Source organism: Lacerta agilis, chromosome 16 (genome assembly GCF_009819535.1).
Source record: "Lacerta agilis isolate rLacAgi1 chromosome 16, rLacAgi1.pri, whole genome shotgun sequence".
In the NCBI taxonomy this organism is placed as follows: Eukaryota; Metazoa; Chordata; class Lepidosauria; order Squamata; family Lacertidae; genus Lacerta; species Lacerta agilis.
The window spans coordinates 30,045,944-30,067,076 of NC_046327.1; the positions used below are offsets into that span (position 1 = coordinate 30,045,944).

The 21,133-nt window shown below is 42.7% G+C and overlaps 1 protein-coding gene across 9 annotated transcripts in view; it reads right to left on the bottom strand.

Moving 5' to 3' along the window:
* Window positions 1-17,950, bottom strand: part of DNM2 (dynamin 2) — a 58,214-nt gene extending 40,264 nt beyond the window's left edge. For 7 of the 9 annotated variants that reach the window (XM_033172902.1, XM_033172897.1, XM_033172895.1 and 4 more), the window contains exons 1-4: window positions 17,678-17,950; window positions 2,241-2,314; window positions 607-756; window positions 14-217 (exon numbers count right to left, since the gene is read on the bottom strand). In XM_033172902.1, the coding sequence (XP_033028793.1) occupies window positions 14-217; window positions 607-756; window positions 2,241-2,314; window positions 17,678-17,838 (589 nt within the window). In that variant the 5' untranslated portion in view covers window positions 17,839-17,950. The remainder of the gene's footprint in view (window positions 1-13; window positions 218-606; window positions 757-2,240; window positions 2,315-17,677) is intronic. The other 2 variants (XM_033172901.1, XM_033172900.1) reach the window with 1 other exon arrangement.
* Window positions 17,951-21,133: the final 3,183 nt, after the last annotated feature.

Below are 21,133 nucleotides of genomic sequence, written 5' to 3' on the forward strand. Positions count from 1 at the left end.
GGGTTTTTTTTACCTTGTGGGTCAACTTCTTTGGCCATTTTGAGAGCATCTGAATTGGCCAAATCCATGTTGGCTGGAGTCACAGCAAGAATCAGACTACTGTCTCTGCTGATGAATTGCAAAATCATATCTTTTATCTGGTACTCAATGTCCTGGGGTTGGTCACCCACTGGCACCTTAGTGATACCCGGAAGGTCAATCAAAGTCAGATTCAATACTGAAAAGAAAAATGAGCACAATGTTAAGAACTTCCTTTTGAGAAGATCATCAAGTTTTGCTTTGTGACCTCAAGGAATTTTGCTAAAGTTTTTTCATACAAGGATAGAGGGAAGCCATTAGGGAGATCTAGCTAGTTATCCTCACAACTGTAAGACCCCAAAGCCTTTTTTAACCATGATAATGCATCTAATGCCTTCATATCCTCCTACAGCTTAAGCTATATACAGACTCTTACTCCCTAAGTACCACATAAAGCCATAACTTTCCTTTTTACTGGATATTTCCAGTCCAGGATACTTTAGTAGTCCAGTAGCCCTCAAATATATGTATTCAGTCCAGTAATATCTGCTTTTAAAAGGTTCAACCAGAGCACAAAACCACACCTACCATGTGGTGAATACACCCTCAGGTTAATGGGAACAGGAGAGATGCCTTTATTTGTTCCTGTAACCCTGTCTGTCTCCGCTTCAATCTCCTGTCGGACTTCATCAAAATCTGTAAACTTCTTAGACTTGCAGTGCAAAAATTCTGCATATTCTGAAAGAGAGAAAACACTTTGTCAGATTGGAATTCACACCTTTAGAAAAGTTTTTGAGGGCTCACTCAGGAGCTGTCACCGAAAACCACTTTTAGCTATACCAAATGCTTTATATTGCATGCCTAATTTAGTAGAGCTGCATTGCATGCTCAGCAGTTTCATTTTGTGAGATGAAAATATGAGAGGGGGGGAGACACACTATATTTCCTAAATTATGCAAATATTCATTGCCCGTTTACTGTGTTATGTTACCATTGTGCTGCTGCTTTGGTCCCAAGGAATGCCTTCCATGGTGCCCACATAGTCCCCTCCCCTTATCCTTTCCCTACTGAAATTGGGCTCGAAAGAAGCATTCTACAGAAGCCAGTACAATAGGCTGTGGAGTGTGCTTGCTTGTGGGATGTGCAAGATGCCCACAACAATTTGCCCAGTTTGCAAATGTGTGCCCCAAAGCCCCAAATGGTTGGCAGCTCCCGGATGGTTGGTCAGCTGCTGAAGGATCATACTCTCAGGAGAGCCTATCACCACCCCATGACACTATCCAATGTGTCTGCCAGCCATAACTATAAGAAAGCTCTTTAAAAACCCCACAGAAAACCTTCAATAGACCGCCAGAGTTACTCCTGTGCACCTCCACCAAACTAGGCAGTCAGTGCACAGTGCACAAGAAAGAGCAGAAAGGGGAGGCTGCTACAGCTGTGCTGCAAGTTGGTTTTTGCTTAGCACACTGGCTCAGGTAGGTGGTGCCAAGGTGTTCAGTGCAGTTCCTGCGAATGATGAACTGAGCAGCCAACCCTGGGCAGTGTGAGGAGAGATGCTATCATAGTCATGCTATGCACTGTTTGCTGGGCACACTGACCCAAGTAGCTGCTGTTTGTTTTGGGTCAATCCCTTTGAACAGGGTGGCCCAGGCAGCAGCTTAGTCTTGACTGCTGCATGACATCCCCAGGTTACTTCATCACCCCATTGCCCCCCCCCCCAATATTCATTCAGAGGAAGTGCAATCCCATCTAGAATAGGCAAAGTTCCTAATTCTTAGACCTGGAAACTACTCACTCGCAATTTCTGTCTTAGGAGGATTCAGTTTCAGCTTATTGGCCCACAAGTGCAGCCGGGCACTGGTTCAGCTTGTACACAGCCTCTCCTCACTCAGACTTAAGAATACAATTCTAATACTTTACAAAATTGATTGATTCATTATCCACATTTGTTTTACAAGTCAAGTCAACGTATTCAGAAAAAGCATGTCCATTTTTTTTTACCAAAGCATAATAAATTACTTAATAAAGACACTGGCTTGGAACACTGTTAAGAACATTGAAATATAGTCCCACGAGGACATAAACAATTCTAGTTAACGAGAGCAAATAAAGATTTCTGCATTCTAGAGTAGTAACAATCAAAGAAGAAACCACACATGGACATATCAGTATTCACGCAAGGACTTGGGTCATTCTTCAAATACAATGAAAGAACTACATACCTGTTTTAGAAAAGATAAGCTGAAGAATGAGGGGACGCCTGGTAACAATTCCAGATCCACGGGGCAGGAAATCTCTGCAGAGTATTTTTACAAGATAATGTTACTTCAATGGCATAAAAAAGATGCTGCAATTATGAGGACTGACAAACAATACTTTTAAAATCCTATTCTGGAACAGCGCACTGTTCCAAAATTATGTCCATAGGATCTAATAGCCACCTTCATGAGAAAGCTGGCACATTTTGTAACAGCATAGAAAGGAAGACAATGACAGTTTTATGAAGTAGTCAATGTGGTGTCCTCCAGATGTTGGTAAATTACAAGCCCCATAATCCTTGACTATCAATCATGCTGGCTGGGGTCGATGGGAGGTGGAGTCTAAAAGTATCTCAAGAACATCAAGATGGTCACCCCGATGTATGGGAATGATAATGATAAATGCAGTTCAACATGGTGCTCATGGTTTTCACTGTCAATGACAGAGTGTGCTAAGATTTATATTTTAAATTAGCAAATATTAAGAGTTGGTGCAATTGCTGCTGCTTCCTTAACTATATAGCTAGTACACATGGAGGCTCAGAAGCATAAAGAGCTTTCTTGGATGAAGCAAGTGGATCTGGAAGGTCTAAGTGAGACCTTGAGATATCTGATACACATGGAAAGACGTTCAGAGGTCTCTGGTAGCAAATGAGAATTCCTAGCAACTTTACCAAATTAGATACATACAGATTTCTAAATGCATGCTAGTACAGAATTTTGGACAATCCCTCAATCATTTGTAAACATACAAAAAGGCACCAGTGTACAAACATCAGGCTTTCTATTTCCTGCCTTCCTTTTGTGGTATGCAAACTCAATTTTCTCCTGCCACCTCAGCCAACAGCTGCCCCTATATACAGTGGTAGAAGAAGAGTTTGGATTTGATATCCCGCTTTATCACTACCCGAAGGAGTCTCAAAGTGGCTAACATTCTCCTTTCCCTTCCTCCCCCACAACAAACACTCTGTGAGGTGAGTGGGGCTGAGAGACTTCAAAGAAGTGGGACTAGCCCAAGGTCACCCAGCAGCTGCATGTGGAGGAGCAGAGACGCGAACCCAGTTCACCAGATTACGAGTCTACCACTCTTAACCACTACACCACACTGGTACCTCCGGTCACGAACTTAATCCATTCTGGAGGTCTGTTCGTAACCGGAAACTGTTCTCAACCTGAGGCGTGCTTTCGATAATGGTGTTTCCCGCTGCACGCGCCTCCACCATGCAATTTCCGCTCACATCCAGGGGCAAAGTTTGCTTCCAGGAGCGCGTGCTTCCAGGTTAGCGGAGCTCGTTAGCCGAAGTGTGCACAACCAGAGGTACCACTGTACGGGAGTCACAGAAATACTCCCCAAACACCTGTGATGCTATTAAAACATTATCATAAATCCATCTTTTTTTCTACACTGAAATAAAGCTCTTAATATGTTAATAAAATAGATTTGATACTCTTGGAGTGGGGGGAGAGACTAAGAATTTATGTGTTTATCAAGAAGTACATGCCCCAAAGCTCTGGAAATGCTTGTCTTCCTAGCTAGCAGAACGCTACTTTCACAATGCTTTGAAAACATGTGGGCTGCATTCAATCTCCCATTCCCACCATTTCTCAGTCTTAAAACCTCTTGCTTTTTGGGTAACTGCAGCTCAGTTTGTTGAAGCCTCCCAAAATCTACACACACTCAAATCAGAAGAGGTTTTTAAAAATGCAAAATAAAGAAATAAAAAACATTTGAATTTAGTTATTATTCCCTGCTGGTCTTTCGTTTCCTAATAAAGCAGTGTTTTTAAATTATGTTGCATCTGTTAGTCACCTTGCACTCCAGACTGGAGAAAACATAGGCTATAATAGCCCTGTACAAATAAATGAATGCTGAATGGACCAGTGTAGTTTCCTTGTTGTTGTTACACCCATGAATTCAGAACACAGAACCTGGTAAGGCCCCATGAAAGCATATTTTGCTCTAAACCCCAGTGTTTTGAGACATTTCCCCTAGAGAATAGAATCTTCAATTACAAAAACAAGAACAAAGCACTTGGCAACTTGCCTTGAATCACTCCCAGTCCTCTCCCACTGAGTGCATAGTGTCCTATGCAGATCCATTGTGAGAGACTTTGTTACCTAGAAAGACATGTTCCTGTTGCTTTCTAGTCATGCTGACGAGACTACCGTATTCATAGGAAACAGGAACAAAGACTGAAAAGGTTCTATGATGTATGATCTTCGTTTGACCATGAGCATGGGATCCTAGATAGTGAAGGCACTTTTTAAAATGCATCATTTCCTAAAATCACATGGCAGCAATGAATAAATGGATATAAATTTGCTCAGTCTGCACATCAAAGTAAGTGCAAAATAAATGCACAAATCACTCCCATGAGTGGGTGCAACAAACCATGAGCCTTGGCTTAGCATTACTTCTGAACTAAGGATCATGGTTTGTTTCATTTCAAACAAAACACAATTGGAAACCCACTAACAATCATGGTTTGTTTGTAGCAAAACAAACTGCGATCCCCAGATGCAACACTAGTCATGGGTTGTGGTTGTTGTTTTTTGCTCCATTTACATATTCATGGTAATTAAGGTTTACTGAGACATGAAAGCATAGCCACCATCAAACTGGTGAACTAGAATGGATACAATAATAACAGTTTAAATCAAGGCTGTAATTAATTTCTCAGATGGCTATCCCCAGGAAGCTGATTTTTTATGCGCATAGCAATTCAGGCATCCTAAAATTATATTTACCGGTAAATCTAAAAGCAAAGGAAGTAGATGCTACAGAGTTGTCATTTCTCCAAATATTTTCAAGGAATCCAATAAAAAATTCTAAGTAAAGCTGCATGTTTGAATATAACATTTAAATCATACTAAGTACACCTCACTAATTTCCCCTCTAAATATATTTTAGCTTTCTTTACTAAGTGTTTTATTTTAATATTTTAACTTTTGTATGTTAAGTATGGCTGTGAATTTTTCTCTGTTTTACTATTTTATCTTTTGTAAGCTGCTTTGAGGTTGCTGTTTTTTTCAATCAAGCAATGTACAGTGGTACCCCGCTAGACGAATGCTTCGCTAGACGAAAAACTCGCTAGACGAAAGCATTCGTCTAGCGGGAGGCTGCCCCGCTAGACGAAAAAGTCTATGGGGCTGCCTCGCAAGACGAAAAAATTTCGTCTTTTTTTTTTCGTTTTGCGGAGCGCGGCTCCCATTGCCGCTCCGCAAGACGAAAACCCCGCTAGACGAAAATTTTCGCGGGACGAATTATTTTCGTCTAGCGGGGCACCACTGTATAAATTTTACACTAATCAAAATAAATCTTTAAACATTTACAAGTAAACAGTAATTCAACAAACTTGGTAAATCAGATCTCAATTGTTTTGCAGCTACAGAAATGTTTCCAATTCTTTTCTTCTTCTTCCAGAAATCCAACATAACCAAGTTGGTGAAGGCTGTGGTAAATCATCTTCTTGGAAAAAAAACAAACCACAAGTTTATAACGTTAAGCTGGCACCCCAGTTCATTTTCTCCCCACCTGGGGGGAAAAAGGGACAGGGTGGGCACAATATTAGTTAGCATTTGTGTTTGTTCAAGATAAACCACAGCCTGGTTTGCCACAAGGTGCAAACCACAGTACTATTACACTGACTGAGCAATGTTCCTTTGTCAGGAAACCCCAAATAATCCAGACTTAATTTAGGTTTCTGTGGAATGTTCTGATAATTCTTGGTTTCATTCAAGTTAAAAGAAAAATGCTTATTGGTGGCCAGGAATGTCTGGCAATGTTTTATTTAAAGGTGACAAATGGTTGGGAAATATACAGAGATCTCTCTGGGATGTCTGGAAGGAGAAACCCATCAAAGAATGGAAAAGATGGTATACCTCTGCCACCTAAGGGGAGGGGGCTGATGGTGTGGATAGGTAAGAAATGGGAATTTTGCAACAGAGACCGAGAAACATAAAAGCAGAGATGGCTAACAGCTAGTTGTAAAAGGTGGCTTGTAGATACAAATATGTTTCTCTGTGATCTGATGTGGGTTAGCAAATCTGGTGCTTTGTAGGAATGCATCAGTTGTGTTGGGTTTCAAGAGGCAACCAAAAACATATCTATGTAGACAGATTATGCCGCTTGGTTTCTGGCTATTATTATTAATAATAAACAAATAATATTTTGTTGATACTTTATTATATTACTTTAATTTTTTTATGTTATCCTCATCCCAATTATCCTTCAAAGTTGTTACTGGTAGCTTAGTAAGGTAAAGGGTCACTGGATGGTTAAGTCCAGTCGAATTCAACTATGGGGTGCGGCGCTCATCTCCGCTTTCAGGCTGAGGGAGCCAGCATTTGTCCACAGATAGCTTTCCAGGTCATGTGGCCAGCATGACTAAGCTGCTTCTGGCACAACAGGACACCATATCTGCAGTCTGAAGAACTAGTACCAAGCAGACCCTCCAACGAGCCACCCCATTATCAAAATATAAAACTTTAGAGCAGTTTTATACAAGTCTTCTCTATGAGAACGACTACATACTTAACTGCAGTCTGTATAGAAATCAATTATTTCAACATTATGTACAAGGAAAAACATCTTAGTTGCTTCAGTCACAACAGTAGTCTTCTCCAGTCATTTGGAAACTCTCAACCAAGGCTCTCATTTAGGTACAGTAGATTGGGAAAGCTGCATGGGGGGATGAAAAAAGGAAGACTGTCATCCCTTGCATTCATCTATTTTAGCAGAAGGCAGTACCTTGGTTTTATTTCTTATTTCCACCAAGTGAACCTGCAGAGACTCCCAAAAAGTGTAGGGGAAGTTTTTAATGTTTGATGTTTTATTGTGTTTTTAATATTTTGTTGGAAGCCACTTAGAGTGGCTAGGGCAACCTAGTCAGATGAGAGGCATATACTACTACTACTACTACTACTACTATCATTGCCCCTGAGAAAAGGAGACTGGCCAAATGTGTTTCCAAACTAGAATCAATGAGCCACTGTCTCAACGAGATGTTTTTCTGAGCAACCACAGTGGAGGCCATGGACCAGGTGCCATACTGAAAAGCATCCAAGAGAGCATCTGCCACAACAGCAGAAGCGGTTCTTTTTAAAGCCATCTTTGACAGCCTAGGACACATACATCCCTTGTACCAAGCTCCTCCGGGGGGAAAAAACCCAAAGTAGTTGTTGCTGTCCTAAAAACATGATTTCCACAACAGTTCACAGTCCTTCTGGTAAAAGCTGCGTCTATTTAAAACAAGAACAGGCTCCGTTGGTACAGCACGACTCTCTTAGTATCAGGGTTGTGGGTTTGAGCCCCACGCTGGGCAAAAAGATTCCTTCATTGCAGAGGGTTGGACTAGGCCCATGGGAGGGACAAAACCTGTGGAAGGTGGGATCAGGACAAGCATCCCCCTTCCACTCTACACACTTAAACACATACATACTCCACTCATACTCACAAATACCTGTTCTTCCTTCCCCTATCAACTTTAATTGATTGATCTGCTAATTAAAACTTGCAGTCCTACTGGAAACCATTTGATAAAGAGAGACAAGCTTTCAGCAAGCGGACACCAAAGGGCATACATTACAAGACAGGAAGTACAACCACAGTGAGTCAGAGGAAGAGGCCCAGAGTCCTCTGTTGCATAATGCCGAAACAATTGAGCCTTACAATATTACTGACAGACAACTTCAATGGAGGTCAAAGGTTAACTTGGTTTGGTCATGAAGGAGAATGCTGAAATACATATGTATTAAACAAAGCTTCAAAGCACATTATGCAGTGGCTTTAACAAGTGGCTATTTCATGGATATAGAAGGAAGCACGCTGCAAATAAGAAATAAACAAAGCTGTATGTAGCACTGAAGCCAGGCTGTCCCTACAGTAAACACAAATGGCAGTGTTGACAAGCCAAGGGCGTTTCTACCATTGCTTCAGTCCAGGCACTCATATCTCACCCAGAGCACCAAACAGGAGTGTTATCCTATAACAAACTCATTCTTTGAGCCTGGCACCTTACATAGCCAAAACTGTCACCATCCATGCAGATAAGGAAGGTTTCAATACACTTAACAGGCTTAAGAAACCCCAAGACTCTCAAAAGCATAAAAGAAACTTGGGGGAGAAAAACAAAAGTATTGATGGGGGAGGAAAAACAATAGTAGGCCCAACAAGGATGTAATATACTCAGTGGGCACAGAATGCTTACTGACTAGTGATGGGCATTTTGGGGGGAGGGGGGAGAAATGAAAAACAGAAGAGGTGCAGTGGAAGAGGGCATAGTTGGCTGGCCTCCTAAATGTGTTTGCAATTCATTGCAGGTTCCACTTATCCCTAGAAAACTTCAGTTGAGCAAACTTGTCAAAAGGTCAATTTCCTCACCCAAAGTTCCACTACTGAAATGGCTCCATGAGGCAAGCACATACAAAGCAACTCAATATTTGTAGTGGCACATTTCAAAATAATTAGGACCACCAGCTAATCTAGCTGTTGTTGCCAAGGATTCATTCACATGCTCCCCATAACTGGCCCTAGCCATAAGCCTTTCTGCAGCATTCTTAATCAGCTGCAGGTTCCAAATACAAAGGCAAGCCCCACATAATCTGTGTTGCAGTGATCCAAATGAGATGAACCCACGGTGTACGTGCCATGATCTGATGCCTCCAGGAACCAACATAGTTGGCATCCCAGCCTCAACCCAGCAAAGTATCCTTAGTCACTACCAGAACCTGGGTACAAAAGTCAGAGAGATTCTAGATGTACCACCCACCCACCACAAATCATAAAATTGGAAGGGATCCCAGGGGACATCTAGTCCAATGCAGGCATGATTTGTAGACTTTTGGGAATTCACTACTTCAGGGATCCTTGGTGGGGATTTGTACCCTTCCTAGACAAGAATACAGACCAGGGAAGCAGTAGCCCTCCGTGTGACCATGTATAAGCTAATACCACTAGCTGCAGTTTGGTTGAAAGATTACAGCTTATTTCATTTTATTTTATTTTTTATTTTTATTGTGATGCAAGCAGAACTTGGGCTCAGGTGTCAGACCTGGCTCCTGGAAAGGTGGTAAGACAAAACAGTGGAAGAGACAGCCTATAGCCAGCAAGACCTGGTCTCCTAGCTATCCTTTTCTTCAGCCAGAGCTAGATGGTGGCACACAGGCTAAACACCTGCCCGGCATTTCTCATCACCAGTTCTATCCTGACATCAAGCATACTAGATACTGTACAAGAGGGCTGAGCTCCACCATACAACGTGATGAAGAAGGGAATGCAGGGGTCAGTAAACCTTTTCAGCAGGGGGCCGGTCCAATGTCCCTCAGACCTTGTGGGGGGCCAGAATTTTTTTTGGGGGGGATGAACAAATTCCTATGCCCCACAAATAACCCAGAGATGCATTTTAAATAAAATGACACATTCTACTCATGTAAAAACACGCTGATTCCTGGACCGTCTGCGGGCCAGATTTAGAAGCCGATTGGGCTGGATCTGGCCCCCAGGCCTTAGTTTGCCTACCCATGGAATAAAGTAATACAAAAGAACCATGAAGAGCCAAATTGACTGAAATTGAAACTTAGGTTATCCCTACTTATATTGACCTAGGTAAGCTTCTTCAAAAGTTAGCCAAAGCTCTGACTCAAAACCCTTGGACGTGGCCCACTGTCTGTTCCTATCCAAGGATGGGCAGAGGCATCTTCTTGTGGTGCACAAATGTTCTTTTTGAGCACAAATGTGCTGTAGAGGTCTCTGCTGGTGGGCTGTGCAGCATTGTGCTCAGCAGGCAGTCACTAGCCACAGTAAAGTCATTCTGGGAAGTACAGTAATGTTTGCCAAAAACTGAAATATTCATCTTTTTTGGCCCAGTGGAACCATTATTCTGTAACTGCTGATGCTTTACCACAAGTTTCTTTCTCTCTCACCTGGTTACTGCTTCTTCCCTCTAAGTTTAGCTATCTGGCAATCCTAGCCAAATCACAGAATAGTTTTTATAGGATGATATCACAACACTCTGGAGCCTATCAGGTGTAGGTACATTTTGATGTTATGAGAGCTGGCACACTAATTGAAAGAACACAGCAAGAGTGGCAATGTAAATAGGTGAACTTTCTCATACAAATAGACAAAAGGGAACATCTGGCACTGGCAAAAATGTTCTGAAGAACAATGAACAGTTTTTCTCAGCCCTAAGAATTCCCGACTAGTGTGCCCTAGAAGCACTTGCCACCCTATCACCCACCATTATTGCTTATTATGCAGTTCCACTTCCTAGAGGAAGTGACCAATCCTCTTAAGAAAAGCAGACTTTCAGGAAATTGAACATACAAAGCTGCCTTATGCAGAGTCATACCAATGGTGTATCTACGACCTAAGAAACGTGAAATACTAACAGCTCTGATATAGTCACCAAAGCATGAACACAAACACGATTTACAAGTTTTATCTGTAGCAACTAGGCTCTTAAAAGATTACAAATGAAGGTGCCAAGTAGTACCGGTAAGCAGTAATCATCTGCTAAAGCGTTATCAAGTAATAGCACTGCTGACTGTGTACAGCACGAGTGGTTCACTGTTTTCAGCTCGAAGTCACAGTGAAGTTTAGCTAACCCTCTAAAAGCTGCATAGCAGTGGTAGATGTGACCAAGTGCAGCACTGAAAATAAAAAGCAAATCTCTCAACTTATGCTTCAAAATCACCTCTTCTTCCTCAGGCATGGCACCACTGCTAGTAGAGCACAAAGACCTTCATGCAATGCCACCATGTCAGAAAATGACAACATGGTTTTTGCATGGTAAGTTGAGAGGGAAAGAAAGGGATATCTTATTAGGGAAGGGGCTGGTGAGTCAATGGAAGCAGTTGTAGATTTGCCACCCCGGTTTAAAGAAAATGTGCACTGTCTCAAAATGGCAATTACCATAATGGTACCATTAATCTTATGCCCCAGCCGCTAGTTACAGCCTCTGAAAGCATCATTGGTTCAATGATTCATCACTGGCACATGCAACAGGGGCACTTTCTGAACACTGTTATGTAGATATATAATGATACTGGTTCACATTAGAAATCTATGGACTGCTACACATCACTACACATGCTTCCCACTTCCACCGAGAACACACCATAAAATCTACTATCTACAGGAGGGGTGGAGGACCTCAGATGTAAGGGTCACATGTGGCCCTCCAGGCCTCTCTCAAAAGTCTCCCCAAATCACATCCATCATTGGCTGGAATGTGTCCTTGAACTCTGAAAATGCCTCTTGTCTGGATGAAATGTTAGGAGGAGAGTGTGAAGAAGCCTAGTGTAAAAATGATTCACATTTGTTGTTTTGTCTACTTTGGCCTGCCACCATCAGTACATGGCCCTTGGAAGGCTGCCCAGCAGGGAATATGGCCCTGGGCAGAAAAGGGTTCCGCCAAGTCCTAAGGTACAACCACATAATGATTTATATTTCTTACCCAGTCAGTTAAGTAAAAAAAGCAAACCAACAACATCAGACTGTTATCAAGGAACAATTTTCTACATGATAAGACAAAAAGAAAGGAAGTGATGAAACACTTGTCAGCAGTAGCTTCCAGACAAAACCTGCTGGAAAAAAGAGGTCTGACACTTTTAAGATGAAGATTCTGCGAAGACATTCTCTTTGAAAATTCAAAAATTTGCTATGTATTTGTTGTCCAATGCGTTCAGCATCCAACAACACAAATTACATTCTACAAAATGGGAAAACTTCATGGAGGCTAAAAGCCAGCTAGTCCACAAGGCTTCCCACCCTCCTGGCTACCGTTTTACTTTAAACAGCCAACCACAGAACAGCAGGGCACTTAAAATACAAAAGAATGATTTTCCATTGTTGACAGTTGTATCAACAATGCTACTTACTAGTAATGATCTGCTTCCTAGAATAAGATATTCTTGTTGATCCTATTCAATTGTTTTATTGTGTTTTCCCATTGTTTTAAATTTGTGTGTCACAAGCTGTATTGAACTTTTGGGAAAACCTCCAGCACAATGGTAACTAGCAAGGAGTAATAGGAATAAGAACTTCTGCGGCAAGAGTACAGACAAGAAAACGTTATGTAAATTTAGCACACACTTAAAATTTGGATTCAGATACGTATGGGGAAAGCACTACAGAGGCCCCCAAAGTATCCCGTACCATGTAATAGTCCCTTTTTGCAATACATTTTCCCAGATCTCTGTGTTGCATCAGATCAACTGAAAACAGAAGAGGCTCTCCTGTTCACCAGCATCAATATGCACTCTATTCATGGAAACATCAAGACAACCCAAGCCTGCAATCATCAGAAATTTCCATAGATACAACACGTGTTATAATGCTTGGGTAAAGGATAACCTAAGCTAGCACATACAATAGCTTTAGTAAACTGAAATGACTTTAGTAAACTGAAATGTTTTATTGCAGGAGAGGGAAGACATATCTGATTCGATGTACTTTTTCAAAAGCAGGTGGAGATTTGAGGCTTTGTTCTACTTCTTTGACTCCATGCTCCACCTTCATGAGTCTGACTGCAGTTTAGTTATTGCAGTTTTTAGCATCACTGTTGAAATACAGCATTAATAAATGCAATCTCACTCATTAGGCTGCATCCCTCACAACTGAAAAAGTGTGCATGCACACAAAAGCTCATACCAAGAACAAACTTAGTTGGTCTCTAAGGTTTTATTTTATTTTGTTTTCCCTCACAACTGTTCACAGAAGAGTACATGTGGTGAACTCTGTGATAAAAATTCACACCAAGCTGGTTTTCTAAAGACCCAGGTAGGTTCAGATGCTTGCTCCACATCTTCCAGAAAACCAGATACTGGTCTGTCAATATAAAATGTGTTTAAGGTAAAGGTAAAGAGACCCCTGACCATTAGGTCCAGTCGTGGACGACCTCTGGGGTTGCAGCGCTCATCTCACTTTACTGGCCGAGGGAGCCAGCATACAGCTTCCAGGTCATGTGGCCAGCATGATTAAGCCACTTCTGGCTAACCAGAGCAGCACACCGTTTACCTTCCCACTGGAGCGGTAGCTATTTATCTACTTGCACTTTGATGTGCTTTCAAACTGCTAGGTTGGCAGGAGCAGGGACTGAGCAACGGGAGCTCCCCCATTGCGGGGATTTGAACCGCCGACCTTCTGATCGGCAAGCCCTAGGCTCTGTGGTTCAACCCACAGTGCCACCCGCGTCCCAATAAAATGTGTTACGTGCAATGATTATGGCAAGGAATTCACTACTGGATCAAAATATACACCCAGGATTATAGCTGTTTAGTTATTGGTAGTGATTGATGTACAGTATATTAAAACACCAATTCCACTGAAAAATGTTTAAAATAGTTTGATCACTGCATTTCCTCATGGGCAAAATGCAAAAGTAGGAGGGCAATGCATGTAATTTTTACAGTATGCTACACTCCATCCATACTAAAGCCAGGTTTCTACACATGCACCTACATCAAGACAAACAAGAGTAATTATCATATTTCAAGGACACATTCTAGACAAGCAAAACACTCAAGGAAAATGCATAACAGCATTAGTGAGGGGACTGGAGACATGGATTGGGGAGAGAGATGTCCTAGGAGGGAGAGTTCAATCTGGCTAGAGAAGCCTGGACGCCCTGGGCAGAAGTTCCCCACCACCACTTAAGGCTGTTCAAATCAGTATTCACCAAGCATATCCAGACCAATGTGTGCTCCCTTTCCGTCACAATCACATTTCGGTAACATTTCCTACATATTCAGGTAGGTAGCCATGTTGGTCTGATGCAGTCAAAATAAATAAAAAAACAAAAAAAAATTGTCCAGTAGCACGTTGTTGTTCAGTCGTTCAGTTGTGTCCGACTCTTCGTGACCCCATGGACCAGAGCACGCCAGGCACGCCTATCTTTCACTGCCTCCCGCAGTTTGGCCAAACTCATGCTAGTCGCTTCAAGAACACTGTCCAACTAAGAAGTGTGCATGCAGGTATCTGAGAAAGTGTGCATGCGCACCAAAGCTTATACCCAGAACATACTTAGTTGGTCTCTAAGGTGCTACTGGACATTTTATTATTATTATTATTTTCTACATATGAATGGGAGTGAGGGGAAAACAATCCCTGAGATATAGCTCCCTAATCACAATTCAAACCAATTCCTAAATGGCAAACTGTGAAGACAAAGCAGATGAAAAGCAGTTAAGAACCCCCAAGGCAGAAATTTTTTTAGCATAAAGATTCAAAGTTAGAATCCTCCAAGGTGTGAGGAGGGTTATTTCTGGGTCCTCAGGTAGATATTGCACATTAAAATTACTTGAAGGACAAAACAAATCAGTCATTACTATTGGTATCATCATATGAGAAGATATATCTCATCTTATTTGTTACAGAAATGCTATTGAGCAAAAATATACACTATGAATTTGTACATGGAGCTATCAGTCAGTAATATTTAATGCAAGCAAAACACCCATTATATGTTGGGCGGGGTAGCAAAGACAAGCATAAAAAACTATTTCTTAGCATAGGCTGCTCTGCTCCTTATCAGGGGTTAAAAGCAGACTGTCATTGTCATTGCTAATCCTCAAATACCATGGAAACATGCTTCAAGGATAGGTAAAAATGTCTGGAGTAGAATATTACATCACAATAGACCTGTTTGTGTTTTGTGGTACATTGAAACGGTGTTGCTTGCTGCAACAGACTAACAAGTCTATTGCTTAGAGGTGATTTTGCTTAGATCATTTTGTGTAACAGACTGTCTGGCACAGTAGTCTATTTGACTGCATCATGCCATGCCACATCCAGAGGGTGTGCAATCTGCACTGGATTAATAAATGCTCAGGGACATGGAAGGAGGAATCAGCTGTCAAATACGTAGTGGTTTTTGATGACATGTTTTATTTTCCATATTTCATTTTATATTTTTTGTTACAGATTACTCTGAGCCTTTAAGAAAAAGTGGCACATTGAACAAAGCAATTCTGTTCTTCAAATAACTATCCTATCAAGACAGCTGTGAGACAGAGGGCAGGTCAGAACATTTAACCCAAATGGCACGGCTCAGTGCAACCTAAGGTACAGAGTATATGGCTTTGCTAAAATATATCCATTACATCCCAGTCCATAGCAGGCCTACTATATAATGGCTTAGGTAAAGGTAAAGGGACCCCTGACCATTAGGTCCAGTTGCGGACGACTCTGGGGTTGCAGCACTCATCTCGCTTTACTGGCTGAGGGAGCCGGCATACAGCTTCTGGGTCATGTGGCCAGCACGACTAAGCCGCTTCTGGCGAACCAGAGCAGCGCACGGAAACACCGTTTACCTTCCCACCGAAGCGGTACCTATTTATCTACTTGCACTTTGATGTGCTTTTGAATTGCTAGGTGCGCAGGAGCTGGGACCGAGCAACAGGAGCTCACCCCGTTGCAGCGATTTGAACCGCTGGCCTTCTGATCGGCAAGCAAGCCCTAGGCTCTGTGGTTTAACCCACAGCGCCACCCACATCCCTTTGTAATAGCTTAGCTGGTGGTTAATAAGATATTGTGCGTTTAATTCTTAAATTGTATCTTGCACACAAAAATATGGAACAGCATTCATGTTCTGAATTCCAAATGTATTATGCAATAGCAAAAGAGGGAAACTTGTTAGCTATGTGTAAAACTAAGCAACAGCAGAAAGCAATGGTGTGGTCTGCGAGACTTATTGCTAACTTTATGGCACAAAAGTGCACAGGTGGAAGGCCGACATAATATTGTTTTACACCCTTATCTGTTAGACCATTACACAGAAAGCAGAAAGACAGGTGTAACCTCCCCCACCTTTGCAAGTCATAAGCTGTCTAGCAGCTTGAGATTTTTTACATTTAGCAATACCCCCAAAGAAACCTGGAATCTGATGGGTTTTCATGCAACAGGGGCTGATGGATGTTACAAACCAGGCAAAGATCTCCTAGGAAAGATGCTAAATTGTAAATTTGTTGCTATTGTTTTTAAAACTTATTTTATTATCTTGTATTTATGTAACCAGCCCTCCGACCCTATGAAGGGCAGGTAAACAATAATAATAATTATAATGGCAACAAGAGCAGAATCACCAAGATTGTTCAGCCCATTTCAAGTACCACCCTGCAGTTTATTTTATTGTTTTATTTATTAAATTTATATAGCACCCTTCATCCAAAGATCACATGGGAGTGTGTGTTTTTATATATATATATATATATATATATATATATATATCACATAGTAACAAACAAAAGCAATACCTCCCACCCACAGTTTAAAAGCCCATAGATTGTTTAATTAGCCAGAGGCTTGGTAGAAGAAAGTTTTTGCCCAGCACCTAAAATATGTAACAATTGTGCCAGGCAAGCTTCCCTGGAGAGATCATTCCATAAATGGGGAGCCACTGCAAAAAAGGTCCATTCTAGTGTTGGGAGGCACACTATGATTGGAATGGCCTCATATGATTGCAGAGTCCAGGTAGGTTCATGTGGGGAGAGGTGGTCCTTGGGGTATTGCATTCCTGAATTGTTTAAGGCTTTATAGTTCAAAACCAGCACTTTGAATTGGGAAACTAATTGGCAGCCAGTGCAGTTGGGCCAGGATCGATGTAATATGCTCAAACAGTCTTGCGCAGAGGAGCAACCTGGCCACCGAATTCTGCACCAGCTGAAGTTTCCAGACAGTCTTCATTGGCAGCCCTACATGTGATGCATTGCAGTAAACTAACCTGGAGGTTACCAGAGCATAGACGACAAAAGTTAGGCTATCCCTGTGCAAATCCAGGGGCACAGCTAAGCCACCAGCTGAAGCTGATGGAAGGCACTGAGGCAAGCCACAGCAAAAGATCCAGAAATACCCCCGAGCTGTGTACCTGCTCCTTCAGAGTAACCCCATCAAGAGCAGGCAAGCTCCCCCATAGAGGTCACCGGAGCACAGGCGACAGAGTTTACCCGGGACAACCCGGAAAGGTGGGGGGGGGAGGGCAGCGCGAGGACTCCCGTGTACGACCCCTCCCCACACTCGCCCAGCAGAGCGGCCATGGCCCCAGTCGCAAAGCCACCTTTCACGAGGGCCAGCCCCGCGCGCGACCCCTTTCGGCTCCATGAGGCAAAGAGGGGTCGCGGAGCGGGGAAGAGGCCCTTTCCTTCTTCGCCTCACCCGCGGAGAGGGGCTGTTTTTTTGGCGGGCGGGCAGGCGGCGGCGGCGGCTCTTCCCGGGCCGAGGCCGCCTCTACGGCAGAAGAGCGCTGAGGAGAGCGCGAGCCCGGCATTCTCGGAACTCATTTCCGCAAACTGCGCCGCGCGCCGCGAGTCTGCCTGAGGCAGCCTCCCTTACGCAGTTTGCGTTTCCCTCTCTTCCTCCCCGCAACGCACCCCCCCCCCCGACGCACGATTCACTGACTGACCGGCCGACGAAGTTCTCGAGGACGGAGCTCTTGCCCGCGCTCTGGCCGCCCACTACGGCGATCTGCGGCAGGTCGAGGTGGCAGCTCTGCCCGATAGAGCTGAAGGCGTCCTGCAGCTTGTTCACCAGCGGGATGAGCTCCTCCATTCCTCGGTTGCCCATAGCAACGGCCTAAGGTGGGAGGGGGACAGATCCCCTCCTCCTCCTCCCCCCCGCGCGCGCACCTCCCCGCTTTCTCTCACAACCCCAGGCAACAACCACCAAAACTTCCCCCCTCAGATTCTCCTCATCCGGCCTCGGCGAGGCGACGCCCCGCCCCGCCCTATTTCTGCCGGCCCTTGCCGGCTATTGCTCGGAGGGCCTGTCACTCGTCGGTCAGGACCAATAAGCAAAGCGAACCCGTCGCCCGTGGGGCAGTGGTAGGGGCAGCGTCGGCCCGCTCCGCCCATTTCCGGTCGGCGTTCTAACTGGGTAGCCTTCCCTGTCATTCGGTGCCCGCCTCTGCTCTCCTCACAACCAATGGCGATCTGAGGAGCTCGGTCCCCGCCCCGCAGCTCATTAGTTGCTTCTTTTCTTTTCTTTTTACTGGTCGTTTTTCCTGTCCATCACTTAAAGAAACGAATAAGCTGTCAAAAGAAGCGGACCACCCGCCACATTACATTCGCTTTTTATTGGCCAGTGTTTGCGTCACGCTCGGTGAATAAGCCAATCGCTCCAGTAAAGAGAACTTTTCTTCTTCCTTTTTAAGGGACATGAACAACGAGATGAAATGTGTATTTTTCTGCCTCGGTCCGTCTTATGCCGCTAAACAATTATTGGTACCTGCTCATATTCATTCATTCATTTCGTAAAATGTATATACTGTATCTCAAAAGCGGATAAAACAATAAAGACAGTGGGGAAATGTTTTACATTACAGCCAGACTTTAAAACATTGAAAAATTAAAATACTAAAACAGATCGAAAGTTATCACAGATTTCTCTTACCTCTACAGAAATCGCAGATCCACAAATCTTTTTCACACCTTCCAGGGGGAAATGATTTTACCTGGCAGACATTATCCTACCTTTCTGGTGGTTGCAGCTCACTTGCAATCCTTTTTAATAAACAAAACCAGAATTTTCCAGATTTTCTTTTCTTTTTTAAAAAAAGTATTCTTGTCAATTCAAAATATCCGATGATTCAGAAATATTGTAAGGCCACTCAACTATGAGCATTAAAGGCTGCAACATTGTAGAACCTTACAAGAGAATAATCAGATTCAGTGCAATTCTATTCTTACTTACTTGGTAGTAAATTCTACTGTGTTGCTATTGCTACATATTTATTTGCCCCATGTTGGGCAAAGGATTCCTGCATTGCAGGGGGTTGGACTAGATGACCCCCCAGGCTTCCTTCCAACTCTACAATTTTTTATTCTATGTATACCAGGCAAGTCCAACACCCAAGAGACTGCAATCTACTCCCACTATTAAAAAACTGGCGGTGATCTACCCAAAGTTGTTGAGTTTTTTGGGGGGAGCTAGAGTTGTTGAGCTTTCGGGGGTGGATCAACCATGATCACGTGATTGACAGGGATCGACCACGGATGCCCCGCGGTCGACCAGTAGATCATGATCGACCGGTTGGACATGACTGATATATACCCTAACACCTATTTTAAAACATGCAGATTATTAAAATAAAAACAATGTGGCACCAGGGAGTAGACCTTACTCCCATGTTAGTGTGCATAGGATTGTACTGTCACACTCAAGTGCTATAGGCACACTCACCAGGAAGTGAGTACTGTGATCAATACTTGATGGCAGCAGGGATGGGGGATAAGATCAAGAGTTCCAAATAAGTGCAGTGCTTCTAGTCCTCATGAGTAGTCACAGGTTCAGAACCAGGAAAGCATTCCCATCCAGTTGCACTTTAACCCATATGTGTTCCTATACAACTTGCCACTGACATAATTTGTTATATTTGCTGCCGCAAATTTTGTAACATATTAAAAGTCAGTTTAAAACTGTAATTTCTTACTACAAGCTATCTCAAAATTACTACTAAACTGTTTCGATTTTTTGCTGTTATTTTACATTTCTCCCTGATACAAAAACTTGTTCTTTTAAAAAAAGTTACATTACCTAATAAGTTGTCTTATCACTCTGCCTTCATATAGTCACAAGAATCCAATTATCCACAACCTCTGAATTCTCACTACAGTAGTTTAATTTATTCTGTCTGCACCTGCTGTAGGCATATCAGCATTCTTAGGTTTTTTTCATACATCTTTTACCATTCTACAGATCTCTGTCGTTTCTCTAGACCAGTGGTTCCCAGTTAGGGGTCCAGGGACAAATGCAATTACACTGGGGCTGCTTCTATCCCCAGGATAACACTTTTTCGCAGGGCAATATAGAGGAGAGGAGATTTATTCAGACTCCTCTTTACAGTATAACATATTATGAACTGAGAAAAGAATGGACCTGATACAGTGCAAGCAAAGTCCATTTCTTTGCAAGCATTCTGAAATTTAATGAGCAGATGAAAGGGTGCGGTTACTCGCTCTCTTGTAAAAAAAACCCATATAAATATAGTTTCACTGTGTTCAGTTACTGATTTACTTGTAACAACCTGAGACAAAAGCATTCACATATATCATTTATCATAATCAACCACAAGAAGAATATTTCTCTTTAAATTCAGACAACTCCATTCCCAGTTTCTGTGACAATCTTTTGTAAATATCATGAGGCAATGTGTTTTTGTTTCTTTGATTGATTGTTGGTTTGTTTCTAAAAGTTTGACATCTAATACATGGCTACAATACAACAAAACCGAAACACGAAACCGGCTTGCAAATATAAAGGACAAATTTATTTAATTAAGCAAAATAAAGTGCAACGTGCATATCAAAGCCTGGAGATACTTAAAACATACAGTCAACTAATGGCACAACTCTGCCAATAATGTGAATAATGATAGTGTCATAGCACAGTAGAAACAAGCAAATCGTTCTGCAGAAGAAATGGATAGCAGAGCAGTTCACTTTCCATGAAATGGATGTTTTGTTATTTGGGCTTAGCCAGCCTCTGTCTGATATTCAGTTTCATGGAAAAATGACTTGCCTTTCAGCCTCACCTGTCTCTCTTGTGTGGAATAAGCGCTCTGTCACAGCAGTAAATTTTGTAATTGGCCACAGCCCCACAGCAGCCATTTTGTGACTACTGTTGCCTGCATAGCAGCAATGTTGTGGCGCTGCCTACAATACAGTACTTTCCTCAATATTTCAGATGTTCCCACTGTTCAGGAAAGTTTGGGAGGCCCAATTCTACATGTCACTTTCACAAGGTCACTCAGATGGTTGAATTCATATAAATCAGGGGCGGTGACCTCAGGGCTGGTGAGTGGGGAAGGTGGCCCTCCATGCCTCTACTTGGCCCTCGGGACTCTTCCCAGTCACACCTCTCC